Source organism: Bufo gargarizans, chromosome 2 (genome assembly GCF_014858855.1).
Source record: "Bufo gargarizans isolate SCDJY-AF-19 chromosome 2, ASM1485885v1, whole genome shotgun sequence".
Taxonomy (NCBI): Eukaryota; Metazoa; Chordata; class Amphibia; order Anura; family Bufonidae; genus Bufo; species Bufo gargarizans.
Window position 1 is genome coordinate 521,168,888 of NC_058081.1, and position 27,210 is coordinate 521,196,097.

Sequence of the window (27,210 nt, forward strand, 5' to 3'; positions counted from 1 at the left end):
CGACTGTATAACACCTGAACACCCTATAATAGTAAGGGGACACGGCCACCGGCTCCCTACACTTGATACAGAGGGAGTCAGGGTCACCTGGGATCCAGCAAACAGAAAAACACAAATGAATGAACAAAACTTATCTGTAGAAGACTCAGAAGTAGGATCAGCATGCACACACTCCAGGAAGGAATATAAACCGCAAAGTGAAGCCGTCTGGGAAGGGATTTAAAGGGATGCAATCAGTGCAACTACATGACAGCTGAGAGAGGCTAACGAGATGAGAAAATGAAAGCAAAACAAAAGGAAGCTCAAGGAGGAGGTTCTGAAAGACATCTGTCAGAGCTTCTCAGATGTCTGGTGGTGACACCTTTTTGTTCTTTCCTTTCTTTTTTCCTGGAATACTATCAAATAAAGATGGCATTCTCTACGTAGTTCTTTCAGACATAAAGGTTCTCTGGAGTTTGGCCTAGTACTCTGAAGAGTGAGAACATGTAGCTTCCTCTCACCTAACAGTAGAGTGAACCGGGGTGGAGCTTAGTCCATCACCTAGCTTCATACAGGGGTAGAGTCAGGGTGATTAACCCTGACAGATTCATACATAGACATTAACACATTAGATAACATTAAATAACATTGCACAACAAGAAAAAATTTCAAGTACCCTATTCTGGGGTACTGCATACACCACCTTTGGTTTGAAGCAAACCTATTTTTGTCTTGCCTGTTTTATGATTTCTTGCACAATTTTCTTCTTCTTTTCTTTGTGGCAGAGCCCTTCCCCTAACCCCCCCCCCCCCTCCCTCCCCTCACACTCACTAACAAGCCAGTGTAGCATGGAGGGGCAGAATGTTGCAGATAAACCTTCATGTGACTACTTAAAGGGGTATTCCCATCACAATGATCACTGTTAAATCTGTCAATGATTTGACAGTGATCATTTTTGTAAATACATTTAATTACCCAATTCCCAACCTTTTTGAGAAAATAGGTCCCCTCTTACCTGATTGTTGTCTTTAGTCTCCCCTGGTTACGGCCACCTCTCCTGTCGAATCCCGCCGGGCCGCACTTGCGCAGAAGACTGGACATTGCGCGGTCCGGCCGGGATAAAATCTTCAGTCTTCTGCGCAAGAGCGGCCAGGCCAGGAGAAGAATCCAGGAAGTAAACGTTGCATTTAACGAAGGTAAGTATGAAGTGAAGATGGGAATACCCCTTTAAGCATCTGTAGCTATATATATATATATGTAAATTATGGTCACCCAGAAAGGAAGTCAATTGGTTTCTAGGCAACATGATTTATATCGGATTGCAGAATACACAATAGAAGTGCTGTGACAAGTATGGTGTTGCTTGAAAGTTTGTGAACCCTTCAGAATGTTCTATATTTCTCCATTACAAAAAAAAATACATCCGATTGTCCTCCATTTGTACTCTATCTGTCAGACTGTGGATTGTTGGAGTCCAAGCTCATTAGAGTTTTCTAGCCTAATGAGCACCAACAACTCTTCCTCTGAGGTCCTCAGAAATCTCCTTTTTTTGCCATGATACACTTCCACAAATGTGTTGATGTTATGAAGATAAGACTTTCATAGATCCCCGATCTTTAAATAAAACAGGTCACCCACTCACACCTGATCCCATTGAGTGAAAACCTGACCTGACTCTAATTTCATCTTAAAATTTTCTGCTAATCCTAAGGGTTCACATACTTTTGCCACTTACAGACATGTACTATTGGATCATTATCCTCAAAAAAACAAAGTTGCCAAAGTATAATATTTTTGATACATTGATTGATTATCTGTATCTACTTTTAGAACTTGTGTGAAATCTGATGTAGTTTTAGGTCAAATGTATGAAGAAATATTGAAAATTCGAAAGGGTTCACACACTTTGAAGCTATAGTGTAAAGAAGCATAGATACTCCATGGGTATGACTTTATTCACATATGCATTGGAGCTGCAGTTAGGAGCCTCTGTCACAGATTTGATTGTTTTTAATGATAATATGTCCCTGCATGCAGAAGTAATAAAAAGCACCTTGGAGGGAATTTATTAGGAAGGTAATATTTGAACCACACCATTTTCTCAGCCACTTTTCAAAACTGGAATGATGGTAAAATGCTAAAAGTTGCAAACTGTTGGACAAACAAGTCATAAAAGCTGCAAAAGCTCTATTTTGCGACTTTTTCAAGCTAAAATTCTGGAGTGCACGGGATAAATCCCCCTCCCCTTGTCAGCGGGGGCCATCAGGCACAGCTGGATTTGTTACAGACTCACAGTGTTGTAAACCTGCTTCTTCTGTTGGTGAACACAGGGCTATCTGTGCCCGCTATGCCACTGAAGTTGGGTTCACAAAACAAAGCAGCAAAGGCACATTAGACCGTGTTCAGATGAATTATGTTAAACTTGAACAACTACTTGAACAGACCACAAATGGATTGCGTTCATGTGATGTTCATTTTTCTTGAGAACCAATCTTTTTAAATGAGTAAGTCTACCGAGAAAATAGTGCCAAAATATGCTATGCTGTGATTTTTTTTTGCACCAACTAGCTGAAAATCAAGCGTAGCAAATGGCCTATCGACTATAATGTATCAGTTTGCAGTCTGTGTGTTGTCCATTCTACATTTGGATGGCACATAGACATGAACATCGCTTATCTGAATTGCCCGTAAGCAGTGGCTTACGTTCAATGGAATGAGAACACACGACTGCCACAGAGCCCAGGGTAGAGGGGGCAGGCACTGAGAGGCTTCTTTTCTTCGACATGTAAGGCTAGTTTCACACTAGCGGCAGGACGGATCCGACAGGCTGTTCACCATGTCGGATCCGTCCTGCGGCTATTTCGCCGTGCCCGCGGACCGCCGCTCCGTCCCCATTGACTACAATGGGGACGGGGGCGGAGCTCCGGCGCAGCACGGCGCTGCACGGAGAAAGGCCGCCGGACTAAAATTACTGCATGTCAGGCTTTTTAGTCCGGCGGCTTTCTCCGTGCAGCGCCGTGCTGCGCCGGAGCTCCGCCCCCGTCCCCATTGTAGTCAATGGGGACGGAGCGGCGGTCCGCGGGCACGGCGAAATAGCCGCAGGACGGATCCGACATGGTGAACAGCCTGTCGGATCCGTCCTGCCGCAAGTGTGAAAGTAGCCTAAGCAGAGTACTTTCATGCAACCACCACTGGGAATAGCTCAATGCAAAGATATTATCACAGCATCCATGGTAATTGTATACATTCCTATGCACTGAGCTCCCCCTAGTGGTGGCTGCAGGCAGTCAGTTTTGTAATAGGGAATCAGGAGATTTATCAGTGTATTTTTGCCAGTTGTCTGGTGAGAAATATGGTGTTCAGAAGAAGCGCCATATTTTTTGAAGCATCTGTTCAACTTTTTCCAAGGTAAAGGTTAAATAAAAAAGTGGGTGAGATGAATAGTGACTTTTTTATTACAGTTTTTAATTTTTTCTGCTTTAAAAAAAAATGGAAATTTGGAAGATATCTGGGGAATTGTGCTTTGATTTGCCTGGGAGTGATTTACCCACATGCAGCGAGGCCCTAGGGAACCAGAGAAGATGATGGAAGTGATAGGGGCCCTGATGATGTGTCACAGTGTATACCCTCAGGCTGTTGCCTCCTTGTGTTGGTGCAGTGAAGGAAGGGTGCCGTATATTCGCTCAGGGCACTTCCTATAGCTAGGGCTCCTGTCTGGTGGTATTTCGGGGATGCCCATGATGTTAATTGTCTGTGTGGGTACAAAGCAGGGCTTGAAATGGAAATGCAATGGTCAGCGTATGATGTTAGGAGATTCAGTAACCAGGCTAGATAGAAGTTAACAAAAGTCTGACTGTACTGTGGAGTTGTAGTATATCCAGCCATTATCTGTACACAGTGCAAATTCTTCCCAGATGTCTAATCATGAGCTAAGCAGATGTTTACAGCAATGGCCCGCAAATTACTCTTTCTCTTGTATCAGTCTCTGGTACTTGGATCTCTGTCTGGCAGCTGCAATCTGTCACAGTGTCCAAAATTCGCACAGCAGCGTGTGGTTCCACTAATACGACTGGCCAAATTGTACCTGAAGTATGTAGGGTGTCCTAACTAATTATTCCTCCACTGCAGCAGGGCCTGAGAATACTGTATGCTGACTATCTCGCTGACTAAGTGCAGAGGATGGGAGTGGTAGTGGCCCTGATCAGATGGTGTGTCATGGTGTACTCCCTCAGGCCATTGCTCCCTGGGGAATCAGTACAGTGGAAAAGTGTACTGAAGAATCAGGCCAAAAGTAAAAGTATAAAAGTCTCTCTAGTGCAAAATCCAGCAATAGTAGGTACAAAGTGCAGTTTTTGTCACCAGGTGATGAGGTATGGTGGCTGGTTATGTGGCAATTAAGTGGCACTTGTGGGTATAGGTGTCCACTGTGTAGTACAAGCCTGGTGTAAGATAGACTAGTCTGTAAGTGGTCTAGGTGATGGGTGTCTGAGCTTAAGCTCCCTTGGGGAAGATGCTCTGGCAAGTACTTCCTTCCTCCTCCCAGGCTGGGCTCAGACTCCCCTTTTGGCAGAAAACAAAGCCAGCCCACTCCCACCAAGAGGGGAGGAATAAGGTGGTTAGCTCTGCTCCTGCCAACCATTGCCAACCATACCTTTTCTGCTGGAACACAGGGCAGAACATGCAATGGCATACACATATAACGTAAAGCATATAACAATCCGCCTGGTCTGGGATGTAACAATCCGGCTGGTCTGGGATAATGCGTATAGGGTGTCTTAACTTGTTTACCCAATGCAGCACCAAAGTCTGTAATGCTCCAAGCTGGTTACATTGCTGACTCTCAATGTAGCCATAAAAATTCCCCAACGGCCCATTCTCTCTCTCCTGCTTCATCCAGGCCCACTCTCAAACTCCCTACTAGCACAACTAGACTACAGTCAGTATGTAGTGTGTTAGCTGAGGAAGTGAGGGAAGCTACATATGCTCACTCCTCAAAGGACTAGGCCTGGACTCCATAGAATCACTATGTCTGAGAGAACTACTGAGAAAAAAAACATCTCTGCTTTACAGTACTCAAGAAAGATAGAGAGAAGGAAACACCTAAAAGGTCCAGAATCACCCACACCATACCCACACCACCAAGGGTACCCCGACATCAGGTTGTGCTCTGAGGAAAGAAAGGGTGCACCCTACTAACACTGTCCAGCCCTAAGGATCATCAGTGTGAGAATTGCCACTGTGAATAACAGCAGCCAGAGCCACTACCACTCCCATCCTCCAGCACATGCATTTACAAGTTTATTCAGACCCAGGTGCTGTTTTGAAAAATGTAGAATATTTGTCTTGGAACAGCCGCTTAAAGAGTCACAATCACGGTAATGACTAAGCGCTGTTCAGAATTGTGTCTCATGCATACTTTGGAGCTGGAGCTCTAGTGACCTGGCGCACACAGTTCTTGCTCAGGGTTCTGTGGTGGTAGACGGAGGGCACACTGTGTCCCTCAAAGATGCTTAGATGACATCAGAAATGTGTACAGATGGGAACAGACTGTAGAGTAACTTCCCAGGGGGTTGAGGTTCCTGGACCTGAGTCAGGTTCCATTGCACATCAGATCTTACGTGTGCTGTTTGTTGATTTAACTGAAGAAGATTTCTACATAAGAAGAGTTTGCCCCGTGTATACTGAAGGTCCATCACACATTATGACGGCAGTAATATGGAAGCAGCGTGAGGTCCCAGTCATAGCTCCTGATGTTTGCAGCGCTTGCTCGCTGGTATCGTCGTCGCGTGGAATGTTCTGCTTTCTTGATGATGAATGACTCAATTCAGTCTATACTGTCCCTTATATCATGGCAGAGTATCAGCTGACTGTGAATAACGCATTCTTGTCTACCCACAGGGCAATGGGTCGAAAGAACTGTGAAGAGGCCTGGAATGGGGCAGAGAAGTCAGAGGTTCTATGTGCCTCGACAAAGGGTCCGGAGTCAGAGGCCGAAATGGAGGACAGAGGGCAATGGGGCAACAAGGTCGAGTTTGTCTTGTCTGTTGCTGGGGAAATCATCGGACTTGGAAACGTCTGGAGATTTCCCTATCTCTGTTATAAGAACGGAGGCGGTGAGTGCACAGCACGATACATTGGACTCCATGGTGGGCTGCTCAAAATTCCTTCATACAATTTACAGCATTGAGTGCAGCAGTGATAATCCCATGGGGTATTTTCTATAATATATGCATTTTACCATTGGTGCTCTGCCTTCCCATAATTCTATGCTCTATAGGAGCTATAGCACTGCTCATGGTTTTAATTCACGACCACCGATGGAATTCCCCGACCGAACACTGTGTGAATGAGGCATCTGTCAACAGATTTGTACCTACTGTATGAAACTGTCTGACCTGTTACTTGGCAGCTGAAGGCATCTGTGTTGGTCCAATTTTCATATGTTTCCACATTGCTGAGAATAATTATGTTTTATTACATACAAATGAGCCTCTAGAAGCAACAGGGGCGTTGCTCTTACACCTAGAGGCTCTGTTCTGTCAATTGCTGCACCCTCTGCACTTGTATTGACAGGAACAGGCGTGATGTTGTTTTTAATGCCTGACTCTGTGACGTAACTAGAGTATTATGTGCCCCACTGCAAACTTTAGATTGCACCTCCAACCCCCCCCCCCAAATTTATACATACATGCAGCAATTTTTTTTTTACACTAAGCCCAATGCATGGCTACACTCAACCAGTTCTAACTAATAAAATCTGGTCCTACCTCATCCAGGGTGTCGCTGGCGTCGGCGTGATGTCCACTGGATCCAGAACAAGGTCCCTGAGGTGATAGAGAAAAAAAGAATAATTACATAAGGAAGGGATGGTGATTGCCCCTGTGAAATCACCAGCAGGGGGCGCTGTGCTGGTCCTGTAAGACTGAGCTATGCCAATGTATAGCAGGGTAATCTAGGACATTTCACCTAAGTGCTACAAGACAGTACTAATGCCCGCATTGTGGCCCCTTACAGTAATTAAGCTCACCTTGTGGCCCCTTCACAATAGTTATGTCCTGCTTGTGGCCCCTCACAGCAGTTATGCCCAGATATGTGCCCCCTCACAGTAGTAATGCCGAGATATGTGCCCCCTCACAGTAGTAATGCCCAGATATGTGCCCCTCACAGTGGTAATGCCGAGATATGTGCCCCCTCACAGTAGTAATGCCCAGATATATGCCCCTCACAGTGGTTATGCCCAGATATGTGCCCCCTCATAGTAGTAATGCCCAGATATGTGCCCCCTCACAGTAGTAATGCCCAGATATGTGCCCCCTCACAGTAGTTATGGGCAGATTTGTGCCTCCTCACAGTGGTTATGGCCAGATATGTGCCCCCTCACAGTGGTTATGCCCAGTTATGTGCCCCCTCACAGTAGTTATGTCACATGATGTTCCCCTCACAGTAGTTATGCCAGATTATGTGCCCCTCACAGTAGTTATGCCCAGTTATGTACCCCCTCACAATAGTTAAGCCTACATATGTGCCCCCTCACAGCAGTTATGGCAGATTAGGTGCCCCCTCAGTAAAAATGCCCACTTTTGTGCCCCCTCACTCTTGCTGTGGCCCACCTTTTGCTGCCAGTCTGCAGCTTTATGGAAAAAAAATACTTACCTTCTTCCCTGATGATGCGTTCCCACACTCACATCGCGCTGCTGTCTTTGCTGGAGTCCGATTCCCGGGCTTTCAGCGCTTCTCCCACACCCAGCAGCGCCATGTGTGTCCTGCAGGGGGAGCGCCAGAGCTCAGAAGAACAGTGAAGCAGGGATCTCAGAGGGCTTCCTGCTTCACTCTGGAGACGACAGCCCGGCAGTGTCAAGAACTGCCAGGTGAGTATGAGCGCCCCCCACCCACTTGCTTCTGCGCCCCTCTTGTCTGTGCACCCAGGGCGCATAATATACATGTTTAAAGAGCACCCTGAGGGGGCCCTGTCAGAGTGCTCCCATTACATGTGAGCACAGCGGGCCCCCTCCCCCCCGCCGGGTTGCGGTCGCACCCTCTGCGACCGCGATCGTTACGCCCCTGATCAATGTGCAGAGGATGCAGCAGTTGCAGAGAATGCAGAGCCTCTGGATGTAATGGCAACACTCTGGCAAAACTTGATATAAGCATGGGACCAACACCGATGCCTTCTGCTGCCAAACGCACATGCAACAAGTCCGCCAGTCCACACGTTTCAGCTCCTGTGCTTTTATTTGCGGTTCCTGGCAGTTATGTATTAGAACTATTATTGGCCAATAGCTTTATTAATAACAGGTTGTCACAGCTCCTCCCATCACAAAGCATGATAAAATTGTAGTTTTTTCTGCTGTAGTCATTTACCGTAGATTGTGAACGTCCATTGACAGTGAAAACTGTCAAACTGTTTTTAAACCGCCCCTTTACGTGCCCCAGACGTGGAATCCATTGGCATCCCTCTATTATTAATTTCATTCTTGTGTTTTTTCGGCATCCTGGGGTGATCAGGTTCACTAGATAATGACAGAAAAACTGGAATCCATTAGCTTTTTTCCTTGCGTTGACACCGGGAGATTTCCCAGCATTTGTCATCCATTGAAATCATTGCTCGGGTCGAAGGTCGGTGGCCCCCAGGCGTACAACTTATTTATAGGGCCTATTAATCAGCCATCGTTAGACAGCGTGATACATAATTAATTAACCCCTTGCTCTGTCATGGCTGGCAGCTGAGAGCGAGGATGTATAAGACGTCCATGGGAGTTCTGAGAGAAAGTTGGTTTGACCCTTTGTGTGTCCGTGGGGAGTCCGCGCTCGCTTCACACTTAGTTAGGTAAAAGAATAGAGTTCCGGATCACTTCACAGGCTGTTTTGTTCCAAATTTCCGCTGCTTTCAAGATTGTTCTTTTTTGGGGATAGTGGTTGGGGGTGGATAGTGAGTAGAGAGGGGGTTTCTTTAAGCCTTTTCTGGCAGCAGAAGTTGTCTATAATGTAACATATCTGGCAGATTGGAGCGCTCTGGCACTGAAGAGGTTGATGCTGGAGAAATCGGGGTGGAGTTGTCTTGTTCTCACTTGTTCGGTATAAATAAGACATCTTGTTTATGAACGCTCCCGCAGCTCCGTTCGACATTGCTTTATGGGAGGGAGCAGGGGTGTCTCAAAAAATGCAGGGCCCACACACACAAACACCCTAGCACTAAAGACATATATTACTATACAGACACTACCAAACATACAGGACTATACAGTACTACATACCGTAGCTCTCACATCCAGTGCCTCACAGGTGACGTCTCCTCTGATGTACATGTTCTCTTTCCTCATTTTCTTCATTAGGCCCAGCCAATTCTCTGCAGTTTACCACTCAGACATCTTAGGTGCCCACCAATAGCAATAATTCTCCACCAGAGTGCCATCATTAGTAATAAAACCCCTAGTAATGATAATATTCCCTCAGAGTGCCCATTAGTAGTTGTGCCTTCCATATTGTGCCCAATAATAATGCCCACCATAGTGTACCCGGTAGTAATATGGCTTCTCTACAGTGCCCCTACTATTAAAGGGGTTGATAAACACAGGTTACTCACAACTACATTGCATAAAGGCCCAAAGCCAATGATGGGCCACATCAAAACCCCTAAAAAAGGCCCACTTAACATGGAACAAATACACCTATACAAAAAAAAGTCTAGAAAGGCCTTAAATAAATAATGGTCTTTATTAAATGGTTTCTACCATCAGAATTTCTGTTATGTAGCTGACTGACACCAGCGATGTGCTAATGTCAGCACTACATAACAGTGTTCTTTTAACATTTATCCTTGCGGCCGTTCTCCTAAAAAACACACTTTTACAATATGCTAATGAGCCTCTAGGTGCTATGGGACGTAGATTCAGCACCTAGAGGCTCCATCTACTAACCATTTATCCCGCCCAGGTCCTCTGTCTAGCCCACTCCGCTCCTCTTGACGTCCGAGTTCGCAGCATCGCTGACGAAATCCCGCGCCTGCACTGTCCACTTCTGTATTCGGCGCAGTGAGTGAATGACACGCTCCTGGTGCCAGCTTCCTCACTGTGACTTAGTTGGTGCAGGCACAGTGAGGAAGTTGGCACCATGAGCGCGTCCTTCACTCACTGCGCCTGTGCCGAATACAGAAGTGGACGGCGCAGGCGCGGGATTTCATCAGCGATGCTGCGAACTCGGATGTCACTCGACAGGAGCGGGGTGGGCTAGACAGAGGACCTGAGCAGTATAAAGGGTGCGTAGACCGAGCCTCTAGGTGCTGATACAACTCCCACATAGCACCTAGAGGCTCATTAGCATATTGTAAAAGTGTGTTTTTTAGGAGAACGGTGGCAGGAACAAATAAAAAGAACACTGTTATGTACTGCTGACATTAGCACATCGCTAGTGTCAGTCAGCTACATAACAGAAATTCTGATGGTAGAAACCCTTTAACTATATATATATATAAAAGATGATAAAAATAGAGACAGAAATACATAGAAAAAGTGCGGTATACATCTGAGGGAAAATCACATTGATACAACTGTCACATAAAGAGGGGTGAGATGCACGGAGTAAAAGACATCCCTTATCCACAAATAGATAAATAGTAGGTATGTAGAAAATAATGCATCACAGTATATGGGATAATCCACAGAAAACACCCCTCATATAAAATGTAACATTGATACATACCATACCCATTAGTAGAAAAGTCACTTCAGGAGAACCGCACACCCCGACGCACGTTTCGGGTTGTCTGACTTAGGCCGAATGCACACGGCCGTGAGCGGTCTGTGGAACCACAGGCTGGTTGCTATACCAGTAATTGGTTGCTATACCAGTGTATTACTGTACTGTGGTGGCAACAGGGAGCGCACGGCGTCATAGCAACCAATGACGCTGTGCGCTCCTGCTCTCAGCAGGAATCCAGACCGTGGTTCCACGGACCGCTCACGGCCGTGTGCATTCGGCCTTAAGCAAATGGCATTTATCATGTACAGAAAGTTAATACAAGGCACTTACTAATGTATTGTGATTGTCCTTTGTTGGCTGGATTCATTTTTTCCATCACATTATATACTTCTCATTTCTATGGTTACGACCACCTTGCAATCCGGCAGCGGTGGCCGTGCTTGCACACCATAGAAAAATCTGGTAGCCATGACCATGGAAGCACACATGGGACAGGCCTTTTTCCTATAGTGTGCAAGCACTGACAAATAGTTTTCTATTTGCATAATAGAAAAAAGTACCCAGACATACCCTAATGCTGCAGTAGTGCCATATAGAGCCCACATGTCTGCTATTACGCATGTTACATTGCCTTATAGTGCCCAAGTATTGCTGTACAGTGCTCAAATACTAACACTATAGTGTCCAAATATTTCCATACAGTAAAATATCTACAGTGTATATTCCATTCAAATGGTGCAATACAATGCTCAAATAATATTGTCATACTGTTGAACCAGGGGTGTACACAGATATAGGGCCCCATAGCAAAACTTAGTATGCCCCCTTTCGCTATGATATTTTTGCTGAATTGAGGACATTTCAAATTTATTTTTTAAGTGGTGCTTATTCTGAACACTATATTTAGTCCATATAACTGGCATAAATGCACTGATAAATCTTCACATACAGCTCTATGTCTGCCTCAAGCCACCACAAGGGGGAGCTTAGAGCATAGGAATGTATACTGTTATTATTAAATGCTATGGCATCTGTAAGAATCAATTTATACTGAGCTCCCCCTAGTGGGGGCTGCCAGAAAATGCTGTGTGTTCTTGCTGAAAATCTCTATAGAACTAATACTGTACTTCTTACAGCTGAGGGTTTGTTACAATTGTATCTAGTCAAGATAGACTGTTGAATAGTATGAGCTTCAAACTGATACATTGCGACAGCACAGGAGAGAGACAAAAAACTCAGTTGGATTTGTTTTGGTGGCAGACGAATGTGAACATGTAGACAGCCTGCCATGACTTTATATTGTGACATTTTGTCCTTGTGTTACCAGGAGCCTTCTTCATTCCGTATCTCATCTTCCTCTTCACCTGCGGCATTCCGGTGTTTTTCCTGGAGACAGCGCTGGGCCAGTACACCAGCCAGGGAGGGATCACAGCATGGAGGAAGATCTGCCCCCTTTTTGAAGGTTAGTATTGTGTGCCCCATTCTTCATTCAGTTCCTTCACCCAGTTTCACACGACCTGACAGGGCAAAGAGCCATAGAAACCAAGACGCTGGCAGCATATTCTCAGTCAACAGTTTGCAATGAGCACACCACTGCAGTCAGAAGGATGACCTCGTTTCTGCAGATGACTTATGTCCTGTTAACCCCATGAAATATTTCACCATTTAGACTATGTTAGATTAGCATTGGGGAGTATTTAGTAGCCAACAATCCCCGTTTCCCCACCCAGGCTCATTTGCTTGGTATGCTTACAGCATTTAGGGCATTGTTTTTTTTTTTTTTTGCACGATTCCTCAAACTGTATTATATGATACCCTTGAGACTTCCTCAAGTATTTTAAGAATTTATAATTCCTGGACATCTCACTTTGCTTTTTTCCATTTGACATTATTCTTATGAATGAAAGCAGATGTATTGCTCAATCAAAGATTGCCATCTCGTGGAATGTACTGGTAATACAGCCACCACTCAGTTTTTATACAGTATAAATATTTATTTATTTAATGTATTTATTTTGAGGGGGGCTGTTGAAATATAATATACCAATTATAAAGACTTTGTGATCTACAACGTTAATACTCATGGTGGATCAATAACCATAACCATGTACGGGGTCGTGGCCTAACTGTCATGGAGTGAGGTCGCTCTTTGCTTCAGCTCCTCTAAAATCTGGTCAATATTCTGGCCATCCATGCTTCTGATCCCTCTTTGACAGTGGAGTTCCACTTAATAACCAAGAAGGAGTCGCCCGTGAGACCTGGGGGTCCTGCTCTGCCCATCTAGGGACTACAATCTCTGTGAGGCCTCCTACCTCGCTCTTCTCCGTGCGCCCCAGTTGCCATCTTGGAACCCGGATCTCCTGGCTGCCTGCGCTCGTTCACTGGTGGGTTCCTGCAGACCTGGGTCTGCTGGTGAGTCGTCTTCCTCAGCTCTCTCCCTGTGGCGATCCGTGACATCCAACCTACGGCTTGCTGGCGATCGGTCCGGCAGTGTGCATGCCCTGGAGGGATCGGCCTAACCGTCGGAACTTCTCTGTTCAGGGGCGGTGAGCGGAGGTGTCGCGCCGCCTGTGCCTGGATTGAAGAGGGAGTCGAGAGCCATAGGGACTGAGCAGTGGTCCTGCTACCATACACCTGGGGTCCCTGCTCAAACTTACCTGGCTGCACCTCTACTCCTTCGCCCTGCTGGTCAAACGCATGCAGCCCTGATCACCAGCACAGCTGACACAGGTATTCAGGGAGAGTGCTGGGACTTTGTACCCCTTAGATTGTTCTTTCGCTTTTTACTGGGGCCCCTGGGACTTGCTAGTTTCCTCCTTCACTGTTCTGCATAAGGGACTAAACCTTTTCATCCTAAGTGTCACCTGCTCAACGTGCAGTCCAAGGAAGGACAACCTGCATCAGCCTTATATACATGGGCTGCAAGACGGGTGTTTCTGGTGGCCCCCTTCCTCCTAAATTAATGGTGGACGTCATGAGTCAAACGGATGATAAGAGTCTTGATGGTCCTCCTGACCAAGAGGCGATCGACTTGAATAAAATAATGTCAGCTATCACGCAGTGTCAAACTACTCTCACAGTTAAAATTGACCACTTACAGTCTGACCTCACCTGTCCTAGACATAACATTGATAAAATCCATGACAGAACCACGGAAGTGGAACGGAGACTAGGTCAAGTGGAGGATGTGGCTTATCAGGGAGAAATCTACGGCAGGGCCTTGCAGCAGCAAGTGAGGGCCTTGCAGGTGAAAGTGGATGACGCTGAAAATCGTAATAGGCGAAATAACATGCGTATTATGGGACTACCTGAGAGTGCTGGGGGCAAGTCGCCTGAGGTTTTTGCGGAGAAACTTATTAAAAGATGCCTGGATCCGATTAATCTCTCCACCTCCTTTGTCGTTGAAAGAGCACATAGAATACCTACCAAACCCTTGCCACCGGGAGCTCAGATGCGCCCCTTCATATTGATAGTTCTGAATTATCGGGACCGTGATAGTATCCTGGTGGCGGCCCGTCAGCTACAGGACATCAAATTTGAAAACTCCAGGATTTCGTTTTACCCGGACTTTTCCTCAGAGGTTCAAAAATTGCAACGCCAATTTACCACAGTGAGGGCTCGTCTGAGGGAAAACGGCCTCCGATATGCTATGTTGTATCCAGCTCGCTTAAGGATCCAGAATGGGGATTTTGTTAAATTCTTCACTACTCCGGAGGAGGCCTCAGACTGGCGGGACGGGAGAGGCTGAGTATCCATGGCCCCTTGGGGTTTCTTACCTTTGTGCACCTTACGGATGGCCACCTTTATGTCTGTTGTCTGTCTTGTGGTGTGTGTGTGGGTAAGCGAATGGCCTGGATGTCCTGGAACTTTTGCGTCTTATGTGGTTGGCTCTATAACATGATGGCAACCTGTAAATTTATCTCCTGGAACGTCAGGGGGCTTAATTACAAAGTGAAAAGATCTCTTGTATTCAATTAACTTAAGAAATTTTCCCCAGATTTGGTTTTATTGCAGGAAACTCACTTGAGAGGTCAAAAGCTGTTGGCATTGAAGTGTTCATGGGTGGGATCATCATTTCACGCTGTATATAGTAATCACGCTGGGGGAGTCTCTGTCCTGGTATCTAAGTCCATCCCTTTTCAGCTGCATTCCGTGCTGACTGATTTGTCGACTTTGCCGACTGATCCACTAATTATGATGGGTGACTATAATGCGGTGTTGGATCCGATTGCGAATAGGCTTCGTCCCCAGGCCTCGCATAATAGGTCACTCACTGGTCAATTGGGCCGATGCACATGCTCTGACTGAAGGATGGAGATTTCTTCACCCAAGTGACCGTAAATATTCCTGTCACTCGTCTTCTTTTGATACCTTGTCCCGCATAGACTTGGTGTTTATTAACAGGGAGTTATGGCCGTGGCTGTCTAAAGTGGAATACCTCACGCGGGTATCTCTGATCATGCCCCGTTACTAGTGATCTTGACTATGCCACTGGCACCCACAGATAGGCAAAAAAGCGCAGCATGCTGCGGTATTTTCTCAGGCCAAAAAAACTTTCCGGTCCGGAACTGAAGACATCCTGATGCATCCTGAACGGATTTCTCTCCATTCAGAATACATTAGGATAAAACTGATCAGGATTCTTCCGGCATAGAGCCCCGACGACGGAACTCTATGCCGGAAGACAATAACGCAGGTGTGAAAGAGCCCTTATTCTGAGGTACTTCTTGTATGAGTACTGGTCTTCAGACTTGTTGTCTGGCTGTCTTCGTTTCTGTATACCTTTTGGGATTTGGAGTTTTGTAAAGTTAAAATGCTTTCTATAAATAAACACTATTAAAAAAAAAACATGTACAGTAATTACTTCATATGATAAGATTTACACATGAGCCCCAATGTGTTTATGTAGCACACACAGTGAGGGAGATTTTACTAATCCTGTCTAAAATGTATGTAGAGTTTATTTAGAGGGTAACATATCAAATGTGCTGTGCCAGTGGAGTCTTTTGCCAGTTTTGTTGGAGGAGTAAACATTTCAACAACAAAATCCTTAGAGAAATTTGTGTTTTATTTTTTACTGTAAATTTCAATGGCTCTCTCGAAAACCAAGGTAGGGTCTGGACAGAACACGGAAGATGAGCTTCTCTCTGGGACTCACAATAAGTATGTACCACTTTAACCCCAGAAAAAAAACATGTTTGCCTCATATAAACTTTTTGCAGACCCTCTACTGTGTACTGTAATACAAGACTGTTCACAAACATCCGCAAAGCAATCATCTGGCAAGAGCTTGACATCTGGAAAAGGGATTCCAGCTAACATTCTAGAAAGTAGAGAATTAAAAGAAAACCCAGGAGCAAACCAAGGGAACAAAAACATGTTAAAGAAGTTTTCCAGAGGAATGCTTTAAAGAAAAAGACTGAGTGGGCTAAAAATAACCAGAGCCACACACACACACTGCTGTTCACCCTCTGCTTTGGTCTACACTCCCTGATCCTGGGTTTTGCACACAGTAAATGACGGACTGCCTGCTCTAAAGCAATTCATAAAGCATGGATGACATTTTTTTGGTATAATTTTAGACAAAATATTGGCATTTACCTTAGTAAATCTCCCTTATTGTCCTTTGGGTTTCTCGCTCTTTATACCTTCTTTTTAGGTATGTTACTTAAAGAGGCTCTGTCAATGTGATCAACCCTATTAAACCATCATGCTGATTAAAACAATACCTTTCTTTTGTCTGGATGAATAGATATCAGCATTTTTATTTATACGCAGATTAGCACATTGGAGCACCAGGAGGCGGGGCTGAATCCTTGGAGCACTGCTTTTGTAACACCCCATGTGCTCTGCACACTCCCCCCTCCTCTTGATTGACAGGGTTAGACATCAGCATGATACTGTAATACAAGTCATCCCAGTCAACACACATCACCATAGGTAACCCCCATCTATCTCAGTCCCCATGGTGACCCCTCTATTTTCCAATTCAAGATGGCCAAATAATTCTTAGTGCACATCCTGGCAGCTATCTAATTATTGATTCCCATTATGGCTTTCCTTTTATTCCCATTCCCCACCACGGCTCCCATCGAATTCTTGGTCCCTATCTTGGTTTACCGTCTTTGTTCACAGCATGGCTTCCCTTGCTAGTACCCAGCATAGTGCCCCTCTCATTCCTGGTCCCTAGCAAGGCTCCTCCTCTCATTTCTGGTCCACACTATGATTCATCCTCTTATTCGTGGTCCATACCATGACTCATCCTCTTATCCCTGGTCCCCAGCATGGCTTAAATAAATATCAGAATTTTTATTCATACTGTAGGAAGGCGCAAGGGTTCGTCATTGACGGAAGGTATGTGTCACCGAGATTCCTGGCCTCAGTGAGGTAAGAGCCAGTAATTTTAAGTGTCAGCAGCAGTTAGTGCTGACTGACAGTATTTGTTATTTAGTAAGGCTGTATAGCCGATCCGGGCCGGCTCTTACTGGGAGCAGCCAAAGTGCAGGGTGGGTGGCTTCTCCCCACGTTCCAGGCCAGGTTTTGGTTAGAGATATAAAAACCCAGCCAGCAGTCTCAGCTGTGTGGATTATCCTCCATTTGACAGTGAAGCTGTGGAGACTCTGTGGTTTTGGGATCTGCATGAAGTGTGCCGTGCTAAAGGGGTGAGAGCCGCATTGCTGGAAAACAGGCCCCCTAAAGCCTACTGTGGATGGCTGATGAAAAACTGCTAACAAGGTGAACGTTTGTGTTCTGAGGACTTTCCATGGTGTGAACATACACCAACACTGCAAACTGTTATTTTGTTTTGTTTTGCCACTGAACTATTTAAGTTAAAGGCTTTGTGATTGCCCCTATACTGCGTCCGCTAAACTGCCTACCAGGGCGAATCCTAACCATAAGCAGATTAGCACATTGGAGCACCAGGAGGCGGGGCTGAACCCTTGGAGCACTGCTTTTGTAACACCCCATGTGCTCTGCACACTCTCCCCTCCTCTTGATTGACAGGGTTAGACATCAGCATTATACTGTAATACAAGTCATCCCAGTCAACACACATCACCATAGGTAACCCCCATCTATCTCAGTCCCCATGGTGACCCCTCTATTTTCCAATTTTCCAATTCAAGATGGCCAAATCATTCTTGGTGCACATCCTGGCAGCTCTCTAATTATTGATCCCCATTATTGCTTTCCTTTTATTCCTATCCCCACCACGGCTCCCATAAAATTCTTGCTTCCTAGCATGGTTCCCTCATTTAAATCCACAGCATGCCAATTAATGTTGCAGATTTTCACTGCGGATTTCACTCTTTGCAATCGTACCAATTCTAGGATATTACTGTTGATCTACAGTTCCATGAAAATACCTGGATTTCTGCATTCATCTAATATATAAAGCTGAGTGTATGTATGTGTGTGTGTGTGTGTGTGTGTGTATGTACAGTATGTCTGCTAAAGGAATCCGCACCGTCTCATTTACAATCACGAAATTTGGCACACAGATACATCAGGTGTCCGGGAAGGTTTTAGACTGGGTCTCATCTGTCTACGATGTACCGTTCCTGAGATGTTCCCAAAAAATACATTAGCCGATAGAAGCCTGGTCACATGAACCTTATCAGCCAATAGAAGCACGCAGGCCGTTAGTCTCCACATACACACAGTTTTACACCAGGTTTCTATAACGACCCAGCCATTTTTCTTCCCTACTGTAGGTCAGCTTTAAAGGAAAGCAGGACCTGGGTGTTGGGTTTTTAAGTCCATCTACCTGCCCCCTAAACTGTGCCCCCCCCCCCCCCCGTATCTCCGACCACTTCAAACCGCAGGTCAATTCTGACTTGTGGTTTGCAGTGCTTTCTGAAGTTTCTGATCCCCGCGGTCCGTGATCGCGGGGATCAGAAACTTCAAAATGCCTTTATTTTATGTTGTGCGGCAGGGCAGGGGGGCACATTGCTGACACTCTGCTTGAAAGTCTGTAGGGACCGCTGTATGGAAGGGGTTAACAGGGAGGGGGCTGCTGTGCCTTTTCAGCCCCGGATTCTTGATGGGATCACAGAGGGAGGGGGCCCATCACTCGCTGCTCTGTTGTGGCAGCAAGTGATGGTTACCATGGCAACTGGACGCCTTTACAGGCTTCTGGATTTCCATGGTGCTGATCAGACTTCCACTAAAGGCAGAAGTCTGATCAGACTTAGTGTAAAGTGAAAATACAGTACAGTACACTATATAGTGTACTGTATTGTATTATACAGACATCAGACCCACTGGATCTTCAAGATGGTGTCTAAAAAACATATCATAGATCATAAGAGTTTATTACTGTAGTGCAGCGGCGGCATGAAGCGCACTGCGTCATAGCAACCAATGACGCTGTGCGCTCCTGCTCTCAGCAGGAATCCAGGCCGGGTTACCACGGACCGCTCACGGCCGTAAAACAGGGCCATGTGCATTCGGCTTGACACTGGTCAGATTTGCTAAAGATTGCCTTGTTCTTAAGGTGAAAATGAGCCCGGTCTATAAGGGGTTAATCACCAACACAATGTGACATTTCGACCAGTATGGTCTTTCTCAAGCAACAAACAGTGTGAACATAGCAAGAAAGATGTTCCGTTTTTTTTCTCCCAAGCTGTGAGCTCTGCGCTGTGATTGGCCAGCGCTACAGCCTGGGAGAAGGAGACGCCCAGGAGAACAAGGGCAGTCTCCTCCTACTATAACCAAGTGACCGAACATACCGGAGGGCATAGCGGAAGAACGAAGCGGCGCCCAGGGATAATAGTAAGTGCAGTGAGATCCCCAGGTGCCGCTGTACAGATCATGACACTTAGTTCACAATGTTTTGCCAGATGAAAGTTCCAACCTTTTCAATAGCCTTTCTCTATCACCTCCTCTCATTTGAGAGACATTATGTCTAAACTTCAAAAAGTTCCAACAGTACGTTAATTCCATACATGACGAACTATAATTTACATTAATCTACTCACAGACAGGACTACAATTCCTGGACACTACGATACATTGTGTTGAGGGGACTCTATGAACGGATCTATTTGTAAGATCCACAGACAGGAATAATATGCTCAATAATATGCTCATTTAATAACTCATTTATTACTGTCTATATATGCTGTAATTATACCCTATTGAGATACGTTTTGTCACGATCATGTTTATGGCCGTGACTCCTTGGGAGCCGCATACAGTTGCCCACAGTTTTGGGTTGTTGTGTCAACCGCAGCTGGAGGCATTTTGTTGTTTGCCTCAGGTGCGGTTGCCGCGGACAACAGGTATGTGTGCGGTTCCCTTGGAGTTGTGTGCGTGTATGTATGCACTTTTGTATGTCTGGTGTGCGCTCTGTTTTATGTTTGGTGTGCACTGACATCTTTCCTTCACTGTGGTTGCCCATGGCAACGTTTGGTTGGATGTGTACATGTGGTGGCAGTGTCCCGGCCTTCAGGCTGACTCCCAGGACATGGTTGCCACCCATGTCGTTGCCTGCGGCAACAGCCACAGTGTGATCTTGGTTTGGACACTTCCCCTTTAAGTTTGTGTTTCCCTTCCCTGGTGCTGGAAGGGTTAACTCCCTTCCCAGTGTGGGTGTGTTTGTTGGGTGTGGCTACTTGGGCCTATAAAGCCTCACTGTTAGCACATGTCTGAGGGTTGCTTCAGCCATGCTTAGCTGGAGCAGCCTCCTGTGTTTTACACCTGCCAGTGGGGGCCACCCTTGTGGTCATAGGATTTATGTCACATTAAGTTTATGTCATGTTTATGTGTGATGTCTATGTGATGTTCAGTTGGGATTTTCCTTTTGTTGTTTGGTGCAGCTTATGGATCTGGATTCCTGTGTGCACAGGGATCCAGTTAGCAAGGCTGTGGCAGGTAGGAGGAACTAGTTCAGTTCACCTGCCATATCCGTAAGACTGTTAGCTTTCCCCTTTTCCCTGCAGCTTGGCCAGTGAGACTCCTATTCCTCCGTATCCAGAAGGAACAGGTTGTCTTACTTTGACTCCTAGTCCAGGGACCGGTCGGAGGGTGAGTTAGGGATCCGAGGTTCCTGAGCACGGGTCCTCCTACCTTAAAGGTCGGCCCATGCAGCTAGGAGTTAGGGTCAGGTTAGGGACGCTTTAGGAGGTGACCTGCTCTCTAATCCTGTCATCCTGGCCGAGCAGCCTAACATCTTTTGGCATTGCACGGCTGAGGGTTTTCCCCATCCTCAGCCGTGACACGTTTATTACCTTTTCTTAGTATGTGTGTAGCGCCAGGATGGAGTTTTTTCTGTCACTTTCCTTCCCCTTTTTAATGGCATATATATTTTTTAATCATGTTACAATGAAAATGTATATATTTTTATAATGGTACCGTGTGAGGTCAATTTTTCTGTTGTTGCTGGATATACTCAGGAGCTTGTACTGTGTTATTTGATTAATTGGCCCATTACTTTGTCCCAAATTTTTGGGTGGGTACCTACCCTCTTTTCTAATAGGGTCCTTTATGGTCTATTTTTCTATACATAGTTACACAAAACCTGGTTACTGACAAATTTGGCTACTTTCAAACTAGTGTTTTTTGCGGATCCGTCATGGATCTGCAAAAACGCTTCCATTACAATGATAAAACCGTATGCATCGTCATGAACGGATCCGGTTGTATTATGTCTTATATAGCCATGAAGGATCCATCTTGAACTCCATTGAAAGTCAATGGGGGATGGATCCATTTTCCATTGTGCCAGATTGTGTCATTGCCATTGACTTACATTGTGTGCCAGGACGGATCAGTTTGGTGTCCGCCTCCAGAGCAGAATGGTGACTGAACGGAGGCAAACTGATGCATTCTGAGCGGATCCTTTTCCATTCAGAATGCATTAGGGCAAAACTGATCCGTTTTGGACCGCTTGTGAGAGCCCTGAACGGATCTCACAAACGGAAAGCCAAAATGCTAGTGTGAAAGTAGCCTAAGAGCAAGACCAATATAATACTCTGCAAACAGCAAAAACTTCTGTTCTTGTCTCCACATTAGAAAAACAGTGAATACAAATGGTTGTCGGTCATCACTAGTGTTGAGCAAATCGGGTTCGACTACAGCAGCGATTTTTTTTTAAAACGTCATTAACAATATAGCCTCCGTACTACCATAAAATGTATGGGCCCCTCAGAGGTATTTGTGATCTTGCTGCAAATATCACAAGACTTGCTTCATCTCAGATGAGATGACGTGACACTTCGGTTACGCGTAGAAATGACATTGTCAAAATCCGAAGCTGATAATGAGGCACAGAACCGAATTCAACTTTGGATTTTGACCCTGTCATTTATGTTCATAGCCAAAGTGTTACATCATAGACACGAGATGAAGCAAGTCACAAGATATTCGCAGCAAGATTGCAAAGACCTCCGTGGAGCCCATACATTTTATAGTAGTACGGAGGCTATATAGTTTTTTTTTTTTGTTTTTTTTTTTAATTTTTTATAATTACATTTTATTTATTGTGATACAAAAACTTAAATACATATTACATAATTAACATTATAAAATCCATAAGTCCGCCAATTCTAATCTGTGAACGTGGTTAACAATAATTTCATACGAATATACATAATAGTGTCGACATTTGAACCTTCACATTCTACAACTATGGAATAAATGCTGAAAAGCCGGACAGATAGCATTTTCCCCATCTCTTCCCACCAACCCGCCACCCCCCCACCTCCCCCCCACCTCCCCCCCACCCTGCAGGAAGAAAAGAAAAAAAAAAAAAAAAAAAAAAAAAAAGAAGGGGATCCTAATTAATTAGCCGTGTCCCAATCTTTCCATAGACTATTCCACTTTGAGTAGGATCCTCTTTGTTTGTACAGGATCCTCTCATAGCTTTTCACTTTCTCCACCAAACCCAGCCAGTTCTTGCAATCTGGGGCAGAAGAGCAAAACCAGGATCTAGAAATCAGAAGCCTCGCCAAGAACATCACCTTGATCAACAAGTGACTTTTTATGGGTTGATGATTGACCTCAGATAAATCTCCCAGGACCCATATCCTAGGAGACAGAGGAACAACAATTTTAAGTTTACGCGTCAGATTTTTTTGGACCAGGCTCCAGTACCTCCTCACCATTGGGCAGTCCCAGAACAGATGTAAATGATCTGCCCCGGGATCGCCGCAGCGGGGGCAGTCAGAGGAGGTCCGGAGTCCTCTTCTGTATAGCCATATAGGTGTCGCATAAATTTTGTGCAGAATATTAAATTGAACAACAATGTGATTAGAATTGTGTGAAACCAATTTTAAGCTTTCCCCTATGTTCTCCCAGTTTAGGGGACCCTCCTCTGAAAGAAGAGAAGACCAGGCTCTCTGTCCTGGAGAAAGAACATCCCGAAAAAAATTATCCATTAAGTGTCTATAACAGTAAGATAGTTTAATTCTCGTGGCAGTTTTCTTACAAATTAAATCCTGTAAAAAGAGTGTCTATAATAAAAAGGTGACTGTTCAAAGTGCTAAAGAGTGCTGACCTCAATTGAAAATATGCGAACCAGGCCACCTCACCTAATTTTGCCCTTAGTTCCATAAGGGGCAGAATTTGTCCACCGCTGACTACTAAGTACTGCATATTTTTAGTCCTCCAGTACTGACTGCCACTTAAGTCGTTTAGATTAAGAAGTTTCGGATTGTGCCATAATGGGGTGCAGATAAGCGATGCCTTAACTGCGCACCAAGCCCTTATAACCGACCAGGTTTTTATAGCCATTCTGCAGTAAAGTGTGTACCCGCTCAGTATATTTAATAGGTAATCGGATTCCAGTACAGTGAAGAAATCAGAAAAACCTGCCTCCTTCACCACTTTACTGCAGAAAGGACTATTTTCCCAGTCACTAAAAAGGCAGAGTTGGGAGGCAACAAAATAACCCCTAAAATTTGAGAGATTAAGACCTCCCCGCCTATAGGGCATGGAAAAATAAAGTGGCTTCAGTCTCACACGCCTCCTCCCCCATAGTAAGTCATTAAGCATCCGCTCTATCAATCTGAAATGCTTGTCTGTAATCCATACAGGCAAGTTGCGAGTTGCGACATAAAGAACCTGGGGCAGCACTACCATTTTTATTAATGAAATTCTATCCCCTCTTGCTTGCAGAATTTTCTGCCATATCTTAATTTTTGCTCTCAACTTCATCAGCAAGGGGAACAGGTTAAGCTGTAGATATTCCTGAGGTTTAGCGGAAATTATTATCCCCAGGTACTTTATTGAATCAGAGATCGTTATCTGATTATTTAATTCGCCTCGCAGCTCGTCTATCGGGAGAAGTACTGTCTTCTCCCAATTGATCTCAAGTCCGGATATGTTGGAAAAGTGACCGACCAGATCCATTATGCGAGGGAGGGTGGTATTTGTTTGATGAATAAAAACCAGAATGTCATCTAACGGAGGCTATATAGTTAATGAAGTTTTCAAACTAATTGGATACAGAAGCCCGAACCCAATTCGCTCAACACTAGTCATCACAAAGGAAGTCGCTGCTCTCCAAAACAACATTGCGTCCTATCTCAAGTTTGCATGTGACCACTCAGATGTTCCACAATGCTTCTGGGAAAATGGTCTAAGGACAGATGAAACAAAAAGCAGAAATGCAAATTATGTCTGGAGGAAAAACATCACCGCACACCAACACCGAAGCCACATCCCAGATACATGGTGAAGTGATCACCATGGATTGGTGCTGCTTTGCTGCCTCAGGGCATGGATGTCTTGTGATCATTTTGGAAACAATGAATTGTAAGGTGTGTCAACACATTTTACTGGAGAAGGTAAAAGCAGCCGTCCGTGATCTCGAAGTATTAGATATGGGTTTAGGAATGGCTAAAGTCAGAGTCCTGACCTTAACACTATCGAGATGCTGTAGCCGACCTGAAGAAGGCTGTGCATGCAAGGCATCCCAAGAATATTGATGAGCTGGAACACATTAGCAGGGAGGAATGGTCGAAAATTCAGCGCCAACATCAAACAATCTGCAGGAAATGTTTGGGTAGTGTACAGTTTATTCAATTGAAGGGTTCAATAAAGACATGAACTGTACAATTGTTTGTGCGTTATTAGTTTAGATCGTGCGTTAACAATGAGAGTACATTTGATTAGTAACACAGAAACCCAGGTGATTCCAAAGGGTTCACTTAATTTTTCTTGCAACTGTAGTACAAGGACGAATCTTTATTCTGTGCCTAAGGAGTCTGTGTCACGTGGATTACTATGGATTTGTTGTTGGCCTAAACTAGGCTGCAGCGGGATTGGGATTTATTGATCTTAGTACCCACTAGGTTACTACCCCTGGAATCATCTCTGTTAGCAATAGATGATGTCTAGATAGACAAAGGACACAACAATTCATAGTAACCAAGGCAGCAGGCAGTACTCATAGTTGGACACTAGAAGCAGACATTGGGGCAGGTAAAGAGCATTTTAAGTGGTAGACAGGCTGAGGGTCAGGGCACATATTACAAGAAAAAAAGTTTAATGGGTGCTCACCACCTTTGCTCCACTGTATAGCGGCCGGAGCCTTTAGAACACGGGTGTCAAACACAAGGCCCGCGGGCCGAATCCGGCCCGCCAGACCTTGTCATGTGGCCCGCGTAGCCGCCGCCGGCCGCCAGCCTTCACCTTTTTATTATCATTATCACTTACACCCGATACAGGAGCCGGGAGGATCAGCTGTGAGGGAGGCTGTACTTACATCTACAAGCGCTCGCTGAGAGGAGGGAGGAGGCAGGCTGGGAGGATGGGCGCTGGCAGCGTGAGTCATACGTCGCGCGCCTGCGCCGCCCACTTTATGAATGAAGCAGGCGGCGTGGGCGCATGTTGTATGACTCACGCTGCCAGCGCCTGTCCTCCCGGCCTGCCTCCTGCCTCCTCTCGGCGAGCGCTTGTAGATGTAAGTACCGCCTCCCTCACAGCTGATCCTCCCGGCTCCTGTATCGGGTGTAAGTGATAATGATAATAAAAAGGTGAAGGCTGGTGATTGTGAAACTTGAAAGGGGGGAAAGACCGTATGTGAATGGCTACTGGGCTGGCGCTGCTGAAAGGGGTTAATTATAACTACTGTGGGAGCAAAGGGGGGAATAATTAGCTACACTGAAGAGGGGACTGAAAGGGGTTAATAAATACTGTGAATGGGGGACTGCTGAAAAAGGGGTTAATAACTACTGTGAAGCCCCTTCACAGTAGTTAACCCCTTTCAGCAGTCTTCACAGTATTTATTAAACTCAGCAGTCCCTCTTCAGTGAAGGGGGGACTGCTGGGGTTAATAACTACTGTGAAGGGGGACTGCTGAAAGGGGGAAATAACTATGAAGAGGGGGCTGCTGAAAGGGGTTAATAACTACTGTGAAGGGGGACTGCTGAAAGGGGTTAATAACTACTGTGAAGGGGGACTGCTGAAAGGGGTTAATAACTACTGTGAAGCCCCTTCACAGTAGTTATTAATCTCTTTCAGCAGTCCCTCCTTAACAGTATTTATTAACCCCTTTCAGTCCCCCCTTCAGTGTAGTTATTTATTCCCTCTTTTGCTCCCACAGTAGTTATAATTAACCCCTTTCAGCAGTCTTCACAGTATTTATTAAACTCAGCAGTCCCCCTTCAGTGAAGGGGGGACTGCTGGGGTTAATAACTACTGTGAAGGGGGACTGCTGAAAGGGGTTAATAACTACTGTGAAGGGTAACCTCTTTCAGCAGTCCCTCCTTAACAGTATTTATTAACCCCTTTCAGTCCCCTCTTCAGTGTAGTTATTTATTCCCTCTTTTGCTCCCACAGTAGTTATAATTAACCCCTTTCAGCAGTCCCAGCAGGGGACTGCTAAAAGGGGTTAATAACTACTAGGGGGGTGACACCATTTTCTACTGCACCGGGTGACACCAGCCCTAGCAATGCCACTGTCAGCGCTCCTTATGCGATTATATACATACGGTAACCATTAACTATTAGAGATACGATTATACAGTGAGTGGACGCATAGTCCTACAGATACAACCGGCCCTTTGAGGGTGACCAAACTGCTGATGCGGCCCCCGATGCATTTGAGTTTGACACCCCTGCTTTAGAACATCCAGAAACTGCGGTCCGTCATCAAATCCAAGCTCAAAAAAATCACGTCATGTTTTATTTCATTTTCACTAAAAAAATATAAATATAATAATAAATAAATCGTTTTTATCCTTCGAATTTCAAGATCTTTCCGAGCTCTTGTTCACAGCATACTTTGCTACAATACGATATCAAACTAGGAATGTATCTAAGATCTTCGTGAGCATATATCAGGGATTACATCTAGGGAATTGGCCGTGTATAGGGGCAGGCATCAGGACGGGATCGCCCCTTTAGGGACGGGTGCTCTGTGTAGATAGGTAGGGTATAACAGTGATTTTTTCCCCCCCCCTTGTTCAGGGTTATACTAGGGATAGAATTCTCCCAGTTCTAACTATACCACCACTGCAATGGACATCAGGACCCCTTTCAGAACCAAATGGTCACCTATTGAATACCGGATCTAGTATACAGCTA

At 45.2% G+C, this 27,210-nt stretch overlaps 1 protein-coding gene across 1 annotated transcript in view; it reads left to right on the forward strand.

The window, feature by feature from the left end:
• LOC122928503 (sodium- and chloride-dependent betaine transporter-like) overlaps window positions 1-27,210 on the forward strand; it is a 75,131-nt gene that overhangs the window by 18,197 nt on the left and 29,724 nt on the right. The window contains exons 2-3 of the mRNA XM_044281404.1: window positions 5,878-6,092; window positions 12,005-12,139. Of these exons, the coding sequence (XP_044137339.1) occupies window positions 5,882-6,092; window positions 12,005-12,139 (346 nt within the window). The 5' untranslated portion in view covers window positions 5,878-5,881. The remainder of the gene's footprint in view (window positions 1-5,877; window positions 6,093-12,004; window positions 12,140-27,210) is intronic.